Source organism: Protopterus annectens, chromosome 6.part0, assembly GCF_019279795.1.
Source record: "Protopterus annectens isolate FY-2018-M chromosome 6.part0, PAN1.0, whole genome shotgun sequence".
Lineage (NCBI taxonomy): Eukaryota > Metazoa > Chordata > Ceratodontiformes > Protopteridae > Protopterus > Protopterus annectens.
In genome coordinates, this window is record NC_056737.1 from 1,449,483,845 (window position 1) to 1,449,506,596 (window position 22,752).

The 22,752-nt window shown below is 45.8% G+C and overlaps 1 protein-coding gene across 1 annotated transcript in view; it reads left to right on the forward strand.

Annotated features, from left to right (window-relative positions):
• SPOPL (speckle type BTB/POZ protein like) overlaps positions 1 to 22,752 on the forward strand; it is a 771,896-nt gene that overhangs the window by 302,585 nt on the left and 446,559 nt on the right. The window contains exons 5-6 of the mRNA XM_044073670.1: positions 1,932 to 2,109; positions 2,205 to 2,260. Of these exons, the coding sequence (XP_043929605.1) occupies positions 1,932 to 2,109; positions 2,205 to 2,260 (234 nt within the window). The remainder of the gene's footprint in view (positions 1 to 1,931; positions 2,110 to 2,204; positions 2,261 to 22,752) is intronic.

A 22,752-nucleotide genomic window follows, 5' to 3' on the forward strand; every position in this document is an offset into this window, starting at 1 on the left:
TCTCACGCTGTTCGAGATATTTTGATAGCTTCCCATAAATCTTCCACTCGAAAGATTTATCTGAGTAAGTGGAAATGTTTCGCCTATTGGGCTCAAGGAAGGGACATAGATCCTTTCACGGCTTCCATCCAAATAGTCCTTGATTTTCTAGCTGAACTCTTCCATGCAGGTTCATCTCCTTCTACTCTTAAAGTTCAATTGGCAGCTATTTCTAACTTTCATGTGGGTCTCAGAGTCTGCCATAATGTCCCACAAGCTTTGCAAAGCCTTTTTGAAGGGAGTTTTTCTACTCAGACCTCCTATAAGAAATCCTCCTCCTCCTTGGGACCTAAATTTAGTTCTCAGTTCCTTGATTCTCCCCCCCTTTCGAACCTGCAGCTTCCTGTTCTTTAAAATTGCTATCATGGAAGACTCTCTTTCTGGTAGCTATTACTTCAGCTAGAAGAGTTTCAGAACTTCATGCACTCAGCTGTCGACCTCCTTATCTGTTGTTCCATAAGGACAGGGTATCCTTACGAACCAACCCGTCCTTTTTACCTAAAATAGCCTCGTCTAACCTAAATCAAAGCATTGACCTCCCTGTGTTTTTTCCAGAATATTCTAATAGGTCTGAACAAAAATTGCATTGGCTAGACGTTCATCGTCAGTTAAGGTACTATTTGGATAGAACCAAACAATTCAGAAAATCTGACCAGCTGTTTGTCTCTTATGCAGAAGGCAGAAAGGGACTTTCTGTTTCTAAGGTATCACTATCTAGATGGCTAACATCTCTAATTTCCATTATCTATGAAATAAGACACCAAAAGCTACCTAACAAACCTAAAGCCCATTCCACCAGAGCTTTGGCTACTTCTATAGCCTTCCAAGACAGACTGCCTATAGAGACACCATTTGTGCAGCAGCTACTTGGGCTACTCCTCACACTTTCATTTCACATTATAAGTTGGATTTAGATTCTAGGCATAGAGCTAATTTTGGTTCCACTGTGCTCAAGAGTCTGTTCCGTTAGGCCACCCGGGACAAGGTGCTAGGGACGCGGTCCCATCCAGCAAGAATGAAGGCGAGATAGACAACTTAACATATAGAAGTTATGTTCTTACCATAACGTTCCATGTTAGTTGTCTTCTTCTTCTTCTCCACCCTCCTTCCCCCTGGCCTGGACAGACCTAGAGGAGTTTGATTGTGACCTCTCTTTCTACCACCTCTTTACTATAGGTATATGCTCTGCTGTGCATATTTTCCTGGATCAGGCTGTAGGTCAGCCTTCTCTTCTCCCTTGTTTATAGAGGTGGACTTTGTTTCCAGTTATTCTGCTACTATTATTAGCTGGGCCTAGCTCACAAACGAGATCTGAGGTAACTCACGCCTAGCATTGTGGGATATAAGGGGAGCCTCGAGCCGGTGGAACCAACTCTTGAGCTTTTAGAGTGGCCGAGTCGGAGCCGAGGTCGGCTCCGAACCCATCCAGCAAGAAGAAGGCGAGAAGAAGACAACTAACATGGAACGTTATGGTAAGAACATAACTTCTATTTTATTACCACTCGTAAACATATTTTAAGTGAAGCCCAATTTGTGCTCTGTTACATTTGACTTATGAGATGAGATTATCAAGTATAAATGTGCATCTGTAGTATGTCTCTAGGTATCATATTGACTGTAAATGCTTCCCTTCTTTGGTTTCATTTCCCATGATTTCACTTTCAGATTTATCTCTTGTTTTACTTTTTACATTTTGCTTGATGTTCTGTACTCTTAGATTCAGTGTTAATTATTATCTGTATGTGTAATGACATTGTAATATTAAACTGCTTTGTCAGTGGAATTGCACTGCCAGCTTAGGTTATAATGTGCAAAAAAAATGCAGTATTATAGACAAACTATGTTGATACTTTTTTCTAAGTATGTATAAAAAAGTGTTTTATTTCTTACAGGTTAGTGTTGTTCAGGACTCTGTAAATATTTCAGGACAGTCAAATGTGAATGCATTACGGGTACCAGAGTGTCAGCTGGCAGATGATTTAGGAAATCTCTGGGAGAGTGCTAAATTTGCGGACTGTAGTCTTTTTGTAGGAGGTCAAGAATTCAGAGCCCACAAATCAGTTTTAGCAGGTATTTGAACTTTTTTATCTCCTGAAAATTCTTTTTGAATTACCTTTCTTTCAAGAGTTTAGACTAATAGCTGCATTCTTTTCCTCCCTTTACAGCTCGTTCTCCAGTTTTTAATGCAATGTTTGAGCATGAAATGGAAGAGAGTAGAAAAGTAAGTCTGAATTATTGTTTCAGGTATTTAATTTATAGGATGACATCCCATTTCTGCCTTTTTAAAATGTATTTAACCGTGCATCTGATTCCAGATTCTTTGATATCTCAAGTCAGCAACTGCAACCTGTAGAAAAAATAAATAAAAAAATTAAGTCTTTGCAGTTGATGTTGCATTTTTGTTTGTTTGCTAGTAGTGACACCGCATTTGGAAGTGATCTCCATCTTTTGAAAGGTCTGTTTCGGTCAGGAGAAATTACACGAGTTATTTTTTAGTATGGTATTTTTTTAATAGGCTTATTCAGATGATTTTATATGATACCAGTCTGAGGCAGTGTTACAATTGCAAAATACATAAATAACCATCTGATGTTGTTAATCTTCATTCATTCCTTACTGATGGGTGTCTGTTCCGTCCTCGGAACAAAGTCAACCTTATAACATGCTCGTGCCAGCCAAAATACTGTTAAGCTTTTACCCATGGTGCCATTCTCCCTGTTACCTCAGATCTCGTTTGCCGCATAGCCGTAAAGACGTGTCAAGCCAGCTCTCAGCTAAGTACTTCAGATTTTTTCATCTAAAAATCCCTTTTCTTAATTTCTTTGTTTTATTCCTTTAACGTACTTCTTTAGCATTTACCCACCTTCTTAATGTTTGTTGTCTACTCTCTCCCTTACCTACTAGGTAATCTTTAAGTACTATTGTTGGTATAGACCCTTTCACTCTCTCTCCCTTTCTCTTTCCCTTACCCTTTGAGGTATTTTTGATGCCATTGTTGGTATTCCCTTTCTTCTCTTCATATATATAAAAAAAAACATAAAAAAAGAACGTTCCTCTATCTTTCCTTTTAGAGTGTATCATAGTGTTAGTTGATAATCTTGTTGACTGCCATGTCGGAGAGAATAGGAACATCAGGTTTTAAGCAATGCAACCAGTGTGGTCGAAAAATGCCAAATTCTGACACCCATGTATCCTGTGTGTATTGTCTGGGTGTTCCTCATCTCTCAGTTCAGCTTCCTTGTACTATTTGTAAAAGGTTCAGCTCTCAAACGCTTAACAAGAGAAAGAATAAGTTGATTTTAAAGGGCCTTCTCAAGACACCCTTCTCAGAGGCTCTTTCTGGGTTGGAGGGTTCAATTCCTTCCTCACCCCTCTGATGATAAGAAGCAGGAACCAAGAAAAAAAAATACTCAAATTGACTTCTTCGGCCCCAGGGCCCAAACTGGCATCCACGGCACCATCTTTGGTACTGACTTCGGTGTCGTCTTCAAAAATTGTGACATCGGCACCAGCCATGGCACCAACAATGTCTGTGGCACCAGCCTTACCTAAATTGGATAATCTCCACCTCGGTGCCATCTTCTCAAATTGTGACCATGGCACTGACCATGTCTGTGGCACCAAGCCTGCCTCCAGTATATGTTCCGTCCATTCCAGTACCGACCTTAGTCTCTTAGGTACCAGACACTTCCCCATACATGGCTCTAGTCTTGAGATTTTGGTGCCGATAGACCATTCTGCTCTGACCCAGTACTCCCCCATGGTGGATCCTTTCTTTGGGCAGCAGTTTAGCCTTTTTTTAGAACGGCCTGGCTCCCCATCGGGGATATCGACATGATCAAACAGGAGCCCTCGGAACTGAATGGTGCATCTTGTGGATCAGCTCTTGTGGATCAGCTGCTGACGGCTAGAGGGATTACAACACCTTCCAAAACTCCCCTCCCATTTGGAGTTGGGAGCCTATTGTGAAGATTGGGTGAAGATAGATGAAGACTGCCAACCTAGCCAGATAGAATTTTGGAGGTAATTCTGTCATCTGTAAATATTAATGTAAACCACAGGCTTGTTGTCTTAAATGGTAAAAATAGTGTTACATGTGGAACTGGAAAAAAATGTAACAGTGCACTCTACTGACCGAGTAAAGCATGTTGTGACCCTTTGATGTTAGGACTTGGAGTCAGTGAGTCTAGAGTGGGGCATCTTGCCTATTGTTTTAAGGCCAGAGTTAATGGCCAGAATTTGCATGCATAAATGTCCTTTATTGCTCTGGTTTCTGTCCAGAGGTGAAGAATGTAAATGTAGATGTTCTTCGTGTTTCACTGTTGCAGTCATCACATTTGGGTTATCTGCTTGCAGTATCCCTCTTTTGGTCTGATTATCAAAGTCTTGGGTCCTGCGTCGGTTGCTGTCTCATCTTCCATGATATCAGGTAGTCAGGGGTATAAAGCATGTAGCCGACACCATTACATCAGTCTTTTTTGCTGTGCGGTGCCCAAAGCAGAAGCAGTTCGCAAGTGCCAGTCGGCCGACTCCTGAAATTTTCGTTTTCGAGTTTCAGAACCGAAGTCTTCAACTAAGCTAAGTACCCCGTTGGGAAAACTTTTTCTTGCTCTAAACCAATGTCAGTAAAAGTTAATAATTGTATTTCTTGTGGAAAGTAAATACCTCATAAAGACTTTCATTCGTACTGCATTCCTTGCTTAGGCCCTGACCACGACTTACCTCGCTGTCGGTTTTGTGCCATATTTAAACTACAAACTATTCATCGTCTGTTTATTTACCCTTCTAAATAGTTTGGCACTCAGTTCAATTATCCAGATATGGCTTCAGTAAGCCACCCGACTACATGCATTCAGAAAAAACGCAAAGATAAAGACAGAGACAGACCGCATAGGTCCAGAACTGCCGGCGACGCTTCCCCTAAGCCAGTTGCCAGTTCGCCGGTACTCAGTGAGGCACTTTCGCAGCCCCCCTGATACCTGCTACTTCAGATTCGCAGGCCTCTACTGAGACCCATTCAGAGTTTGGTATGCCGCGAGATGCTTCAACTGTGGAACCTGCGAATGTCTCTACCTTGGATGGGTCCGGAGCCGCTGTGCAGGCACCGGCTTCTGAGGGTGTATTCAGGTCTACTGACTTGCATATTAAACCAACGCCATCTTCTTCTTCAAGGCCTAAAACTCAATCCATGCCTAGAAAACCGACACCCAGACCACATGGTCAGGCCTCTATGCCTAAAAAACAAATAAGAATGGCTGAAGACCTTATTACTCTGATCAGGAGAAGCCACCCTTCCCCCTCTAAGAGACCTAAGCCTGCGTTTCCTTATAATTCTTCTGAGCAGGACTCTGAAATTTCTGTTTCCTCTGATGACCAGGATTTACCCTTATCTACCTATGAGGATTCTGATGCAGAGGACTCTATTCCCTCTGCTTCTCCTCCAGAGGAATTCTCTTTTGGTGAAACCTTGCATACTCTAGGGAGCATTTTCGCAGGAAAAGCCAGGATTACTCTGACTCTAAAAAGAGGCTTAGGGATTTCTTACTCCTGCCCCAACACAGGCCTTTAGCTATCCCCCCTGTACTGGACATTGTTGATGATGCCTTTTCGGAATCTAGCTTGACCCCTGACTCTTTACCTCCTACTCCCAGAAATCATGATAGATATTACAGGGTTCCTGACTCTCACAGGGGCATTAAGGCTACTACTGCCAAAATCCTTCCCCCTCTGATAGATATTCCAGGGCGCTGGATAGATCGGGTACGAAGGTATACACTTCTGCAACCTTGGCCTTTAGGGCCTTAAACTGCCAGTTTCATATGTTAAAGTATCAGCAGCATATTATTGGATTTCTTAAACAGAAATTTATGTTGATTCCTGACTGTGCTGAAAATAAAGATTTGCAGGATTTGATGCATTCTGCTGAACAAGTTAGGAAATATACTTTGCAGTGTCAGTAAGCAAAGCATGCTGCATTTCCACGGCTTAACAACAACTTCCACAGCTTAACAGCAACTTTTAAAATCAATTTATTAGATGTATTCAAAATATAGTAAAAGTCCCTCTGTATCTCAAACGATAAGCACTTTTGAATCTTCTTCAGATCGTGAGTGTATAGGGACAAGCTGCTTTTTATATGAAGCAATTTCCGTTTCCTTAATTCATTGTTTCTTTTCCAATGGATAGAATGGGCTTGAACCTAATCTTGGAAAAGGTAACAGTATAGCATTACTATTAGTAAATGTGTCTATTCCATTCATAGCTAGTCAAGCCAAACATATGATCTTATGGCTGACACACCTTCGTGTCAGCCAATGGTAGGTCTTCTAGCTTTTAACACAGGTTTCAACGGAATAATGTTATTCAGGCCAGGTATTTGATCAGCCCGTAGGTTAATGATCCATTTAGTTTCTCTTATCTCGGTTTTGTTTATAACATCTCCTTTCCTTAAGTTGACAAACACTTGATCTGAAGTAGTTAACTTCATTTGATCAGCAACCTGTGGGTTTCTGATCCGATATGGATCCAAGCCGGCAGCATACCAAGCAAAAGATCCGAGCTCCAAACTCCTCCCCCCTACCCCATACTACACTGCAACCTCCTTCCAATCCCTAGATCTCGTTTGCCGCGGCTTTGCCAGCACGGGATTTTTGAGCTCCAGGCAAGTTGTCAGGGTTTTTTCGAAAACTTAGGTCTGTGTGTGCCCCTTTTGATAATTTTAGTAATAATTATTAGTTTATCCCTCTCTACAGTTACCGTTTACGATAATTATTGTTTTTTTTTTGTACTTTGAAAATTGTTAACTTTCTGTTAGTGTAGGCCCTCCTTCCCACAGAGTTTGTGTGTGTGTGTGTGTGTGTGTGTGTGTGTGTGTGTGTGTGTGTGTGTGTGTGTGTGTGTGTTCCCTAATATGTCGGAAAGTCAGAAAGTGGCTTTCTCTAAGTGCACAGAGTTTGGCCACAAGCTGTCACCAGCCGATAGTCACACTCTGTGTGTAGTTTGCTTGGGGGTGGCCCATTTGTCATCCGGCTGCAAAATCTGTGCGGCCTTCAACCCACGAGCCCTGCGGGATTGCAGGAACAAGTTAATTCTGGCGGGTCTTCTACCCGCAGAATCAACTTCTGCCTCTTCCCAGCCTTCAGGCCCTCCTCCCCTGTCCGCTACTCACCCTCCCACCGTACCACAGGGAGAGAGAGAGGCCAAGAAAGAGAGAATAAAAGAAAAACACAGGGAGACAGAGACATTCAGAGAAAGAAAAAGATAAAGATAGAGAGAAGGACTGCAAGCAGCAGGCTGAGCTGGATCCAACGGCCCCTCCTGCTAAGGTGATTTTGTCTCTTGTGAAAGTTACCAGGCCATCCTCTCCTCGGCTCCGTTCACCATGTTTTTCTCCAGAGCCGGAGGAGGAGGCTAGACCACCCTCGAGGTCGTCTTTGCGTCGGCTCTCCCGGCTGGCGTCGGTGATGTCCTCTAGATCGACTCAGAGCATCTCTGAAGCAGACATGGATTGGATGATGCGAAGGTTTTAACAAACTCAACTGCAGATGGGGATGTTGCTGTCTCCCCCCCTCCCGGTGCGGGGAGTTCATCTCAGTTTTTCCCCCCGATAGCGCCTTCTCTGATCCACCATCGGATATCTGAGTCTATGGATCCGAGGAGCCCCAGAGTCAGGGGGTCGGCACCGATGGTGCCTTCTGCCTCGATGCTGGCCATGCCCTCGAGTCTGTCGGATCCATTTTCAGGTCCGTGCTCTCGGAGCCGAGAGTTGGGCGTCGGATCCGAGGGGATGAGTGTGTCATCGGCTCCATTGTGGTTGGGACATACTGTCCCTTCGGGTCCGGCCGTTCCAACTTTGGCTCTGATCCCTTCGTCAGATCCGAGGGTCTCGGCTACCCTCACTACCAGTTTCAGGGAGGCCAGTTCTCCCTCGGCATTTGATGTTGTGGAGAGGGTTCTCTCTGAAGGATCGAGACCCCTCACTCTGTCCTCGGGGTCCATCCCTGCTTCCTCGCAGCTGGGTTTGTCTTCTGTCATCCAGTCATCCAGTCCCCCAGGGGCAGCCTGTGTCTATTGCGCCCCAGCCAGTTCCCTTGGAGGAACACAAAACCATTTGTGAGCCCTCACCAGAGAGTCCACCCGAGGAAGTCCCTCACAAATGCCAGTGTAAAAGGAGGCACTTGGACTCCCCTGAGTCCCTCACTGAGGATACCGACTTGGAGGAAGGGGAAGGTTCCCCCAAATCACCCCCCGAAGATGTCTCCTTTGAAGACATTATGGAAATCCTTTGCCAGAGGGTGGTGGTGGTCCGCCCAAAAACCTTCCTGGAGGCGTTCGACACAGGCCCGCCTATCTCTTGGGTGTCCCCCCTGCTGACCCTCTGGTGGACCTTATCACCACTAGAGCTTGGAAGGAACCGGACACTGTGGAGCCTATACCCAAAAGGCCCGACAAAATAGAGTCCACCGGCAGATAGATCTTCTTGGAACAAAGGTTCCCCGGTTGATGCCATGGTGGTGGCGGCGGCCACGAAAAAGGAACTCGCCTAAGAAAGTTCCTCGGTCCACCCCCCACCCACCCCCCCAGACAAGGAGTCCAGGGCTATGGACCATCTTGGAAAGTGGACTTTTGCTTCAGCCACCTTTACCTTAAGGGCGCTGAATTACTTGGCCCATGTAATTCTACTGCAACGGGACTTCGTGAAAGAGTACGCCAAGTCTCCCCTGGAGTCCATGTCGGCCGGTGATAAACGGGCCTTCTCGGCTCATATGGCTACTCTTAAGTCTGTGTCCAATGCATCCATCCGTTTACTCTGTCATGCCACCGAGGGAGCCTCTAGGGTTAGCGGGTCCAGCATCGCCTTAAGGCGTTACACCTGGCTCTGTTTTTGCAACTTCTCGGAACCCTTCAAGGCGTCCTTCGCTAATGCACTCTTTGATGGTACGACCTTGTTCGGGAAGACTGTCCATGATACGTTTGTCCAGAGCGAGAAAGACGGGAAGATGTTGTCAGCCATTGGGATCTGCTTCTCTAACCCTCAAAGGTCCTTTTCCAGGAACCAGCAAGGGCAAAAGAAGCTGTGGTTCCGGAAAATTCAGCAGTCCCAGAATGCTCAGGACTCCTTCTCCACCAGAGGCAGAGGGGGGACAAGGTGGACGCCGGCCCAGAAGCAGAGGGGGGGGGGTGAAGAACTTCGGGTCACGTGAACCTTTTTCAGAGCGACCTGCACAGCAACCCTGAGGGGTTGCCTGACTGCTCCTCTCTGGAGGCAGTTGGGGGCATTTTTCGATGCACCTAGCCCAATAGGAGTCCATCACGACAGATCGCTGGGTGCTTCGAATAATATCCAGAGGCTATTCTATTCCCCTTCATAAACAAGCCCCTTTACACAAGGTGCCTCCTGGACATCCCACCCGCTCAGAGGGAGGCTGTGGCCTTGGAAATACAAAAGCTACTAGAAAAAAGAGCCATCAAGCAGATGCCCCCAGACCAGTCCGGATCAGGCATCTATTCCAGGTTCTTTTTGGTGCCAAAAAAGACGGGGGACCTAAGGCCGATTCTCGACCTATCAGCAATGAACCTGTTCGTTGCCAAGGAAACATTCCAGATGGTCACGCTTCAATCCATCCTGCCCTTCCTGCAGGAGGAAGACTGGTTGTGCTCGATAGACCTCAAGGATGCGTACTACCATATTCTGATGAACAGGCGATCCAGGAGGTTCCTCCACTTTCAGTTAGGGGCCAGTCATTATTAATTCAGGGTCCTACCCTTTGGTCTCACCACAGCCCCCAGGGTGTTCACCAAGGTCATGGCAGTTGTAGCGGCCCACCTGAGACTTCAGGGCATTCAGGTCTTCCTGTACCTGGACGACTGGCTCCTCACCGCCCCCACCAGGCATCTACTCTTACTAGCCAGAGATTTCTTTCTTCAGATATCACCTCGGCTAGAGATTACCATAAATCTCAGGAAGTCTTCCCTTCAACATGTTCAAGTGTTAGACTTCATAGGGGTGAGAATAGATTCTCGTCAGGCCGGGGCATTCTTAACCCCAGACAGACTACACAGCCTGGCACTTCATGTGTTAGCACTTCTGCAGTCTTCTGCACCCCCTGCAGAATTAGTCATGAGAGCTTTAGGGTCCATGGCAACAGCTAATACCTGATCCCTTGTGCTCATCTGCATATGAGAATTATACAGTGGATGTTGCAAGTTCAGTGGTCGATTGTTCATCAACCTCTAGATTTTCCGATCCCTCTGAGCAGAGTGTGCAGAAATTCTCTCAAGTGGTGGCTCCAATCTCAGAATTTGCAGGAGGGACGCCCCTTTCTTGCGCCCCAACCCTAAGCCACGGTGACCAATGACACCTCCCGCCTGGGGGGGGGGGGGGGGCATTGTTCGGGCAGGACTATTCAAGGCACATGGACTCAAAACGAGACCGTTCTGCATATAGATGTTCTGGAGATGAGAGCAGTCTTTTTAGCATTGCAGGCCCTTTATGCTCATCTCCCTCTGGGAACTGTTGCGATCCAGTCAGACAATATGTCAGTGGTCTGGTATATCAACAAAGAGGGGGAACCAAGTCTTATCCCCTTTGTCCAGAAGCTATGAGAGTCTGGGAGTGGGCGATCTCCACCAAACGTTTTCTGATAGCAACGCACATTCTGGGTTGGTCCAACATCTTGGCGGACAAATTGAGCAGAACTATCCTTTCTCCCTATGAGTGAAGCCTTGTTTAGTGGAACAGATCTTCCTCAAGTGGGGTCAGCCTTGTTGTGATCTCTTCGTATCACCTTCCAACGCGAAGTGTAGCGAGTTTTTCGCTGTAATCCCCCGACGGGGGAAGCCCCCAGAGATGCTCTTGTTCATGCTTGGCCACCCGGTCTTTTGTATGCGTATCCCCCGCTTCCACTCATGATAAAGTTCTTACAGAAAGCTTGCCGGTTGGGGAACAGATTGATCCTCATAACCCCATTCTGGCCTCGTCAAGTCTGGTTCCCCTGCCTACAGTCTCATCTCATAGCTCCATTTTGGATCTTGGATCCCATTCCGGATCTGATTCGTCATCCCTTGGAATGCTTCCTCTGAATCTGAACAGCCTGAAACTCGCAGCTTGGCTGCTCCAGTTCCACTAGTTGCTAGGACTCCCGGTACTTCTCCTGTTAAAACTATCTTGGTTGCGGCACATAAATCCTTTTCCAGGAAAATTTACTGTAGCAAATGGAGACGCTTCTCCATTTGGGCTTCACAGAGAAATCTAGATCCTTTTACCGCTCCGATCCCAGCAGTATTAGACTTTTTGTCCCGTATCTTCCAGCAAGGAGCCAGCTCTTCCACAGTGAAGGTTCAGCTGGCGGTTATTTCTCATTTTGTAAGACCTTTTTGAAAGGCACTTTTCTTCTGAGACCTCCTATTAAGAATCCGTCCCCGCCGTGGGTCTGACTGCGGTTCTTCAGGCCTTAGTTGTGCCTCCTTTTGAGCCCAGTTTTTGTCATGGAAGATGGCTTTTCTGGTAGCTATAACTTCAGCAAGGAGAGTGTCGGAGCTTCAAGCTCTTTGTATGAAACCCGCATATCTTGTGTTTCTTAAGGACAGGGTGTCTCTCAGGACTAATCTATCTTTTCTCCCTAAAGTTGCTTCTGAGACAAACATTATTAATGCTGTTAATTTGCCTGTCTTTTTCCCTAATTTTCAGAACAAAGGGGAATACGAACTTCATTTGCTGGATGTTCACAGGCAGTTACGTTTTTATTTGCACAGGATGGCGGTCTTTCGTAAATCTGATCAACTTTTTGTTTCTTTTGCTAAGCCCTTTTTAGGGAAACCAGTTTCAAAAGTGACTCTTGGTAGGTGGATTTCCCTTTGTATCCTACAAGCATACAGAGAGCTTGGTTTACCAGAACCACTAGGAGTTCATGCTCATTCTACACGTTGCATGGCAACGTCTGCAGCATTCTGGTCTAGAGTTTCCCTGAATGACATTTGCTCAGCGACTACCTGGGCGCCTTCTCACACCTTTATTACTCATTATAAACTGGATTTGGTGTCTAGAGGAAGGGCTTCCTTTGGCTCTGCAGTGCTCCAGGATATCCTTGCTTGGCTTCCTTTGGCTCTGCAGTGCTCCGGGATATCCTTCCTTAAGGGCCTCCCAAGATTTCGGGTAGCTGGGGACTCTGTCCCACAGGTTGCTGATCAAATGAAGTTAACTACTTCAGATAAAGAAGATATGTACTCACCATGACGTTCCATCTGAGTAGGTAAACTTCATTTGTCACCAACCGTCCCTCCCTCCTTCCCCTTACCTAGGTGTTATTTTTGCTGAGCTCGATGTTCGGAGCTCATGTGCTGAAGGTTTGTCCTTGGTTTAGGGGTCTCAGTTTAGTTTGTTGGTGTCACGTGTGGAGTGGCAAACTCGATCTGAGGATTGGAAGGAGGTTGCAGTGTAGTATGGGTAGGGGGGAGGAGCTTGGAGCTCAGATCTTTTGCTTGGTATGCTGCCGGCTCGGATCCGTATCGGATCCGAAACCCACAGGTTGCTGACAAATGAAGTTTACCTACTCAGATGGAATGTTATGGTGAGTACATAACTTCTTTTTCAATAACTTTAAAAGTAAAGGAATGATCAGAGGAAGTATTCACTTGCACAACTAATGCATTATGTGGATCTTTGTTACGTATCCTGGACTTCTCTATCCTAAACACATTTTTGGTGATCCCAAAATTCAAGATGCTAACTCTTCACCAGCTGCTTCCTATGCTAGGCAAGGATGCCTGGTTGCTAGGCAAGGATGCCTGGTTGGCAACACTGGATTTAAAGGAAGCCTACCTGCACATCTCTATAAGGGAATCTTGCAGAAGATACCTACGCTTCAAAGCAGGCTACATGCACTTTCAGTTCTCTGCACTGCCCTTTGGCTTATCTACTGCGCCCAGGGAATTCACAAAGTGTCTAGCTCCAGTCATTGCATTTTGCAGGCAAAGAAATATCCAAATATGTTCATACTTGGACGATTTCCAGGACATACTATTGAATCATCTGGCGTTTGTACAGAAATTGCTAACTTCTCTGGGGTACACCATAAACGAAAAGAAATCACATCTTGTACCCTGCCAACAAATTGTATTCCTGGGAGCAAGCTTGAACACAACTTCCCAGATGGCTTTCCTCACGCCAGAGAAACAAGACAGCCCCCTTCAAACTACTGGCCACAAAGACGCAGCTATTTGCTAGGAAAATACTGCAAGCCCTGGGGTTCATGGCCTCCTGCATTATTCTAATCCCGTAAGCAAGACTGCATATGAGGAAACTACAATGGTATCTAAAAAGCGTATGGTGTCAACAGTCACAGGATCTAAAAGCAATGATTCCTATCATACCTTGTCTACAGATAGAGTTCCTTTGGTGGGCAGAGGCCTGCCATCAAAACAAGGGGCTGCCATTCACTCTACCTCCTGCTGCCCAAGCCCTAACAACAGACGCATCAGACTATGCATGGGGGCTCACTTGGCAGGGAAGTGCATTCAGGGCAAATGGAACCCAAGTCAAATGCACCTACATATCAATCAAAAAGAAATGTTAGCTGTACAGAATGTTCTGACAGCCTTCAAGGACCACATTCTTCCAGGGCAATTAATGGTAAAGACGGACAACACCACTGTTATGTGGTACATAAACAAGCAGAGTGTAACCCACTCATACCCTCTCTGCAGACTAGCCATGGCTCTGTGAAACACAGCCTTGAGCTACCAAGTGCATGTACAGGCTCAATTCCTGCCAGGAAAGCTAAATACACTGGCAGACAAACTAAGCAGAAATCTCATGGACCCACACGAGTGGAAACTGGAACCAAGGATATTCAACATGTTGAGAAACAAATGGGGAAGCCCAGATATAGACCTGTTTGCCTCCCCCCAGAACTACCAATTGGAAAAATTCTGCACAAGGACTCCCCACAAACAAGTTTGGAAAGTGGATGCTCTGTCCTTCACCGGGAAACACCTGGAAAAACAACAAGTTTATGCCTTCCCCCCCTCTGCCTCTCCTCTCCAGGGTACTACTAAAGATCAAACAGGACAAACAAAGGATGATACTGATTGCACCAGACTGGCCACTCCAACACTGGTATTCCCTTTTGCGCAGTTTGTCACTGCTGGAACCATGGCACCTGCCTCAGAACCCTGCCCTGCTGTCCCAGCAGGAGGGTCAGATTCTGCACTCACAGCTTCAAACCCTGAACCTGGCAGCCTGGCTAATTACCTGATTTCTCCGTTACCATCCCTCAGTAAGCAAGTGTTGGATGTCATTCTGGAGACAAGGAGGCCTAGTACTAGAAAATCCTATGCTGAAAAATGAAAATTATTCTGTTCCTGGAGCCAGACTCTGGGGATGGGCACAGCAGCACCCAATTTACCTCAGATTCTTCAATACTTAACTGAGGTGCTTCATAAGGGCCTTTCCTTTTTCTCCCATCAAAATTCATGCCTCAGCCATTTCAGCTCATTACAACACAGAACCACCCCTCTTCTCTCATCCACTGCTGAAGCAGTTCCTCAGAGGGGCCAAAAACTTAAGACCACCCAGGAGTGCCCCTACTCCAGCCTGGGACCTTAACTTTGTATTGGAAAAACTCACTCTACCTCTTTTTGAGCCAGCTGCAAATGCAGAATTGAAATTCCTTTCTTGGAAAACAGTCTTCCATGTTCTTCATCTCACATTGCTGCAGTCCTGACACTTGGGTAGTCCGCTGTCCCAGTCGGCCCGAATACCAAAGTATAAGGCTGACGTCGGTCAAGGCGCATTAGTCTGACGTCAGGACGCCAGGGTACAAATGCGCATGACCGACGTCATTTCCTCAGTCTTTTTTGCCGCATGGTCCGATGCAGAAGCAGTTTTGCAAGTGCAGGTTGGCGTTCTGAGATTTTCCGAAGTCGGAGTTTCAGACCGAATCCAAGTTGGCTAAGTACCCCGTTGGGGAATATTTTGTTTTTTTCTTGCCTCAGTATTTTACCGGATGTCAGAAAAAGTGAATAACTGTATTTCTTGTGGGAAACAGATACCTCATAGGGATTACCATACCTTGTGTATACCTTGCTTAGGGCCTGAGCACGACGTTGTTGGCTGTCGCTCTTGTGCTAGATTTAACAAACGCACTATAAAGAGAAGATTAGATTGTGCCAGGTTAGTTTTGGGAAGCGGTGTAATTATAAAATGCCGCCGGATGCTCCGGCCCGCTTCAAAAAAGCGCAAGGACAAAACAGCAAAGCCTAGGCTGGAAGAACTGTCCGCACCGGACGCCGGTTCTTTAGAGGGCTCGGTGGTGCCAGAGGTTCAGCCAGAAATTTCTTTGGAATCCCAGCGAGAGACTTTATGACTGCAAGATGTGACCTCTCAGGAGGTAGGCCAGGCGGAAGGGGCTTCTGAGCTAGCTGTTCTTCCGTCCCTTCCTTAGGTGGTTAGGCCCTCCTGCTGTTTCCAAGGCTTCTCCCAGGGGCAGGCCAGGTTTTGTTTCAGGTGTTACCCCTAGTTCTTCAGGGTCTGTACCTAAGAAGCATATGCTTAAGATGGCAGAAGATTTGATTACAATGATTAGAGGTTCTATGCCCCCTCCTGATAAGAGGCCTAGGGTGGAACCTGAGCTTGGGAGTTTTGAGCAGTGTTCGGATGCTTCTGAGTCTTTGGCTGAAGACTTGCAGGAGTATTCCCCTTACTCTGATTCTGATATAGATGATTCTACTCCTTCTGCTTCTCCTCCTGAGGATTTTTCATTTTCAGAGACTCTTCATTCCATGAGGGAGCATTTTAAATGGGAAGGTCAGGATTTCTCTGATTCCAGGAAAAGGCTTAGGGAATTTTTGTTTCTACCCCAGCATAGGCCTTTAGCTATACCTCCTGTTCTAGATGTGGTGGAGGATGTTTTTGCAGAGGCTTCTCTGAACCCTGATTCTTTGCCTCCTGCTCCAGTTAAACCGGATAGATATTATAGGGTGCCTGAAGCTCATAAGTATCTTTTTAAGGGTCCTAGGGCAGACCCAGAAACTGTTTCTCAGGGGCCTAAAGGTGTTAAGGCTTCTGTTGTTAAAAATCCTGTTCCTCCTGATAAAGAGGCGAGGGCTTTGGATAGATGGGGAAAGAAAGTGTATACTTCTTCCACTTTGGCCATGAGAGCTTTGAATTGCCAGTTTCACATGTTGAAATACCAAAATTATCTCCTTTCACAATTAAAGTCTAAGGTGGATGCTTTGGTGGAAGGTATTGAGTGTAAAGAGTTGCAGGATTTAGTTCATGTTTCTGAACAGGTGGGTAAGCATTCTTTGCAATGTGGTTTTGATGCTGTGCAGGCCTCTTGAGGGTGGCTGCCACTGGTTCGGTTCTTCGCAGGCACGCCTGGCTGAGGGATCAGAATTTAGCTGAGCATGTGAAGACAAGGATTTTAGATGCTCCTTTACAATCTGATGTGTTGTTTGGTTCGCCTGTGGAAGCAGTTCTAAAGAAAATGGAAGACAAGGCTAAGTCTATGCAGACTGTTAAAGATTTTTTGCAGGTTCAGCCTCCAAGTTTAGTAGAAATTGGCCTACCAAGGGGTGGACATATCCTGCTTATGATTCCCAGTCTAGGGGTAGGTCTAGGCGTGGTAGGGGCAGAGCTCAAGGTTCTTTTAGGCCTAGAACAGGGAGTTCACCTGCTCAGTCTTCTGGTGAGGGCAGGGGTCAGTCCTTTCGTAAACAGACCCAATGACCTGCCTTTTCAGCTGCCAGAATCTTCTCGTCTGGCAGCACCTTTGGGAGGAAGGTTGGCACTTTTCAAAGAAAACTGGAGTTTAATTACCCAAGACAGATGGGTATTGGATATCATTCACCACGGTTACAGGTTTTATTTCCATACCTTGCCTCCTTTCAAAGGCATGCCAGACATTCCTCCCCAACAACGGAAAGAGGCTCACAGGCAAATTTCTCTGTTGCTCCAAATAGGGGCCATTCAGCCGGTTCCTGTGCCAGAAAGGGGCCTAGAATTTTATTCTCGCCTGTTCCTAGTACCAAAAAAGGGGAACACGTGGAGACCAATTTTGGATCTGTCTATCCTCAACACTTATCTGGACATTCCCAAGTTCAAAATGTTGACGTTACAACAGCTTTTACCTCTGCTGGGCAAAGATCACTGGATGGTAACTTTGGATCTCAAGGAAGCTTACCTTCATGTTCCTATCAGACTAATTTGCAGGAAGTATCTGCGTTTCGAGCTGGGAATTCTCATTATCAGTTCTCTGCATTGCCCTTTGGCTTATCTACTGCCCAGAGTATTCACAAAGGTTCTGGCTCCAGTGATAGCTTTCTTCAGGCTAAAAGGAATACAAATCTATCCTTATTTGGACGATTGCCTGCTTCTGGCTCAAGGAAGGGATGTGCTTCTTCAGCATTTGGAATATGTGATAGCAGTGCTAAGATGCCTAGGGTATTCTGTGAACGAAATAAAGTCCAGTCTAGTACCCTCTCAAGACATGTGCTTTCTGGGTGTGAGACTGAATACAGCAACCCAGATGGCCTTTTTAACCCCGGACAAACAAAAGAATCTTTCTTTACTTCCATCAACTATCTCATCAGTCCGGGCTGACTGCAAGGACAGTCCTTCAAGCCTTAGGGTTCATGGCATCTTGTATTCTGGTACTTCCCAATGCCAAACTGCATATGAGGAAGCTACAATGGTATCTGAAAAATGTATGGACACAGCACTGCCAGGATTTGGACACTGTCATTCAAATAATACCTTGCATTCAAAAGGAATTTCTGTGGTGGGCTCAGGAATGTCACCTAAACAAGGGACTCTCTGTGACCCGGCCAGAGGCGAGTCAGATTCTAACGACAGATGCCTCAGACACAGCTTGGGGAGCTCATCTGAATGGAATGTGGATACAAGACAAGTGGCCTGCCAGACTGCAGCATCTACATATCAACATGAAGGAGATGTTAGCAGTCCAGTTTGCATTACTGGCTTTCAAGGATTTACTTCTTCCAGGGCAGGTGTTGATTCTAACAGACAACACAACTGTCATGTGGTACATCAACAAACAAGGGGAACACATTCTTATCCTCTATGCAGGCAAGCAATGATTTTGTGGGAGACTGCTAAGCTTGCAACTGAATCTTCAAGCAAGGTTTCTGCCAGGAGCACAGAACTCCTTAGCAGATGTGTTAAGCAGGCAAATCATGGATCCCCACAGTGGAAACTGGATCTTCATGTATTTCAGACATTGACAGTGTCCTGGGGAACTCCAGACATAGATCTGTTCGCTTCTCCACTAAACCACCAGCTGCCAAAGTTTTGCACGAAAAGGTTTCATCACACAGCCTGGAAAGTGGATGCTCTTTCTTTCAGTTGGAAAAATCTTCATGTGTATGCCTTTCCACCTCTGCCTCTCCTTCCAAAGGTACTCCTAAAGGTCAGACAAGACAAGCCAAGGATGATTTTAATAGCTCCAGATTGGCCTCGGCAGCACTGGTACCCATTACTGAGGAGTCTGGTAAGGAAGCCTCCATGGCCCTTACCTTTGATTCCACACCTATTGTCTCAGAAGGACGGGCATCTACTCAATGTCAAGCTTCACTCTCTTCATCTAACAGCCTGGCATATTCTGTTTTGAACCATAGCAGGTCTCAGCTTCCTCAACAAGTTTTGAATGTGATTATGGAAGCCAGAAGACCTAGTACAAGGAAAGTGTACGCAGGAAAATGGAAGAGATTTTTATTTTGGTGTGCAGCAAAGGATTTGGATGTTTCTGAGCCAAATTTGAGTGTGGCTCTTCAATATCTTACTGAGTTATTGGACAAAGGTTTGTCTTTCTCTTCCATTAAGATTCATGCTGCAGCAATTTCAGCTCACTATGATTGTGACCCACCATTGTTTTCTCATCCTTTGTTCAAGCAATTTCTTAGAGGGGCAAAGAATATAAGACCCCCACGTAGAGCTCCTACTCCTGCTTGGGACCTCAATTTTGTGTTGGAGAAACTCACTCTACAACCTTTTGAGCCTGCAGCTACTGCTGAATTGAAATATTTGTCATGGAAGACTGCTTTTTTGTTAGCCATTACCTCTGCAAGAAGGGTGTCTGAATTGCAGGCCCTTATGGCGGTTGAGCCTTTCCTGATTTTTCATAAGGATAGGGTATCTTTACGTACTAATCCTTCCTTTATGCCTAAAGTGGTTTCTAGTGTAGCTTTAAACCAAACTATTCATTTACCTACCTTTTATGCAAATCCCCAAAATAAGGGGAAAAGATTTTGCACACTTTAGATGTACACAGGCAATTACGTTATTATTTAAGCAGGACTAAGGATTTTAGGCAGTCTCAGCAGTTGTTTGTTTCTTTTGCTTTCAGTTCTCAGGGTAAGCCTGTGTCAAAACAAACTATTTCTAAGTGGATTGGGTTTTGCATTACTTTCTGTTACTCCCATCATGGCAAGGAGATTCCAGCTGGGATTAGGCCTCATTCCACTAGGGCTACTGCCACTTCAACAGCATTTCTAAGGGGGGTGGCAACTAAGGATATTTTGGAGGCAGCTACTTGGAGTTCAGTGCATACCTTCTCTAAGCATTACCACCTTCCTCTCTACTCTAAATCTAGGGCTGGTTTTGCCACTGCTATTTTACAGGGCATGTTGTCAGCTCCTGCTTCTTTGTGATTTGCCATCCTCCCTTACCTCTGCTTTGGGATTCTACCCAAGTGTCAGGACTGCAGCAATGTGAGATGAAGAACATAGTACAGTTTTGTACCTACCATAAATGTAGATGTTCGAAGATCCACATTGCTGCAGTCCAATTTACCCTCCCTCCTTCCCCTCTGTGTTTAGGGGTGGTTGTGTGGGTAGGATTGTACCTGTCTGACTTTGTATATATTGTACATATATTTGGTACAGGGGTGTTTGGTGTGTTGTTGTTTTTTGGTTTGGCCTTATCTTTTTAGGGTCTTCTGACATCTGGGGCAAGAAAAGACTGAGGAAATGACGTCGGTCATGCGCATTTGTACCCTGACGTCCTGACGTCAGACTAATGCGCCTTGACCGACGTCAGCCTTATACTTTGGTATTCGGGCCGACTGGGACAGCGGACTACCCAAGTGTCAGGACTGCAGCAATGTGGATCTTCGAACATCTACATTTATGGTAGGTACAAAACTGTACTTTTTAGCCATCACTTCAGCAAGAAGAGTGTCTGAATTACAGGCCCTCATGGCAGTGGAGCCTTTCATCATTTTTCATGTGGACAGGGTGTCCCTCAGGACCAGTCCCTCCTTCATGCCCAGGGTGGTATCCAGTGTGGCCCTTAATCAGTCCATTCTTTTGCCAACCTTCTTTTCTAATCCACAGAACAAAGGGGAACGAATAATGCACTCCTTAGATGTGCACAGACAACTTAGATTTGATTTGGACAGGACTAAACCTCTCAGGAAATCTGAACAGCTGCTGGTTGCATTTGCTGCAGGGGCAGAGGGGAAGGTCATTTCAAAACAAACCATTTCTAAGCCATTGCATTCATTTCTGCTATAAGCACCATGGAAAACCTACCCCACAAGGGGATACGACCACATTCAACCAGGGCTGCATCTACCTCTACAGCCTTTCTCAGAGGTGTCACTACCAGGGACATCCTAGAAGCTGCTACCTGGAGTTCTGTACATACCTTCACCAAGCATTACGATTTGCCAATTTTCTCTAAATTCAGAGCTGGATTTGCCACTGCAGTCTTGCAGGGCCTTATAGCTGGTCCTAGAAATGGTTTGTTTTGAGGGTAATGCTGCTCAATGCCATAAGTCTAAATCTCAAAATGCACGCACTCGAGGCCCTTCTCAGTATGGAGAACATCGATGTCTGTGCTGTAACTGAAACCTGGTTCAAGGCTCCTGAGAGCACGCCGGCACTATTAGGTTTTCCCTCATATCATGCGTTCCGGCCCCAAAACCCGGACCACACCACAAAAGGAGGGGGTGTATCCATATTCATAAAGGATAGCCACACCTCCAGGTTGGTGGCAACGCACGAAGCTTCGGAAACCATCCAGGTGCAACTAACCATAGGCAAAACTGCTCTACAAATTGTAGCATGCTACAGGCCACCCTCTCAAACTCAGGAACCCCACACAGCCTTCCTGAAGACACTGGAGGGTATGAATGTATCTCCAAACACCATCATATTGGGTGACTTCAACTACCCGAATATAGACTGGGAACATTACTCAAGCCCTAACTTTCTAGCCCAACGGTTCCTGGAGTTCATAAATTCAAATGCCATGGAACAGCTAGTCACTGTTCCCACGAGAGGAGAAAATATACTAGATCTCATTATCACAAACATGGGGACAAAATAGTATATCCCTCATTGGTGAGATCTGATCATAAACTAATCTCACTGGAAATCCACATCCCGCCCCCACCCCAAACAAAAAGACCACAGTGAAGAACTTCTCTAAAGCAAACTTCACACTACTCAAGACTGGTGTGGTATCCTTCAAGGCCCCTGAGCCAGTGGAAACCACAACCCAAGCTCTGGAAGCCCTTACAAATGCCTTCTATGAACACCTCCAGGACTGCATGGATCAGGCAATCCCAAATAAAACCAAGACTCTTTCCACAAAGGGCAAACGTCCAGTCTGGTGGACCCCAGCCATTAACAAACTTTACAATATGAGGAGAAAGCTATTACATGATAGAACAAAATCCATAAAAGGGAAGTCACCCCTGATCATTATTAGTAAAAAAATACGAGCACTCATAAAATCAACTAAGGCCAATTTTGAGAGAAAAATTGCCATGGATTCAAAAGACAATCATAAGGCCTTTTTCAGCTATGTTAGGAACCTGGGTGGAAACTCCCAGATATGCTCAGAATTAGTCCAAAATGATACAAAATCACTGAACCCACAGACATTGCCAACATACTGGCAGACAGGTTCAGTGCAAACTTCACCCCCCTCTCCCCACCTAAAGGAGAGATAACTATCCCAGCAGAGTGTAGCCTCCCAGACATCTCAAATGCGCAGGTGAAAGTTGCTCTCTCTAAAGCTAAAAACACAGCATCAATGGGACCGGATGGTGTCCCCGGCTGTGTGCTACACGAGCTAAATGAGGAATTAAACCCGCACATAAGGCAGCTGTTTAATCTCAGCCTTACCACAGGATACGTGCCCAAGGAGTGGTGTACGGCAACTGTGGTCCCACTCCACAAAGGCGGTGCCTCTATGGACCCTGTTAATTACCGCCCCATAAGCTCAACAAGTCTAGTCTGCAAAGCTATGGAGAGGATCATAATGGAGCTCATAAACAAAGATATAGGGGACTTGCAGACATTGGACCCGACCCAGTTTGGCTTCGTCAAGAGCAGATCATGCCTTTTGAACTTGGTCGACTTCTTCGAAACAGTCACCAAGGCCATTGATGAGGGAAAGGCAGTCCATACAGCCTACCTTGACCTTGCAAGGCTTCGACACAATACCCCACTGGTATTGTAGAAAAACTTACCAGCTTAAATGTAAACCCATATGTCACAAGATGGGTTGCAAACTGGCTTAAGGACAGAACCCACAGGGTTAGAGTTGCTGGCGCTATGTCAGTCTCCAAGCCGGTCACAAGTGGTGTCCCACAGGGCTCGGTCCTTGGCCCCCTATTGTTCGGCATCTACTTCTCAGAAGTACAGGCCAACATGGGAGGACTTTGGCTGACAAAGTTTGCAGAC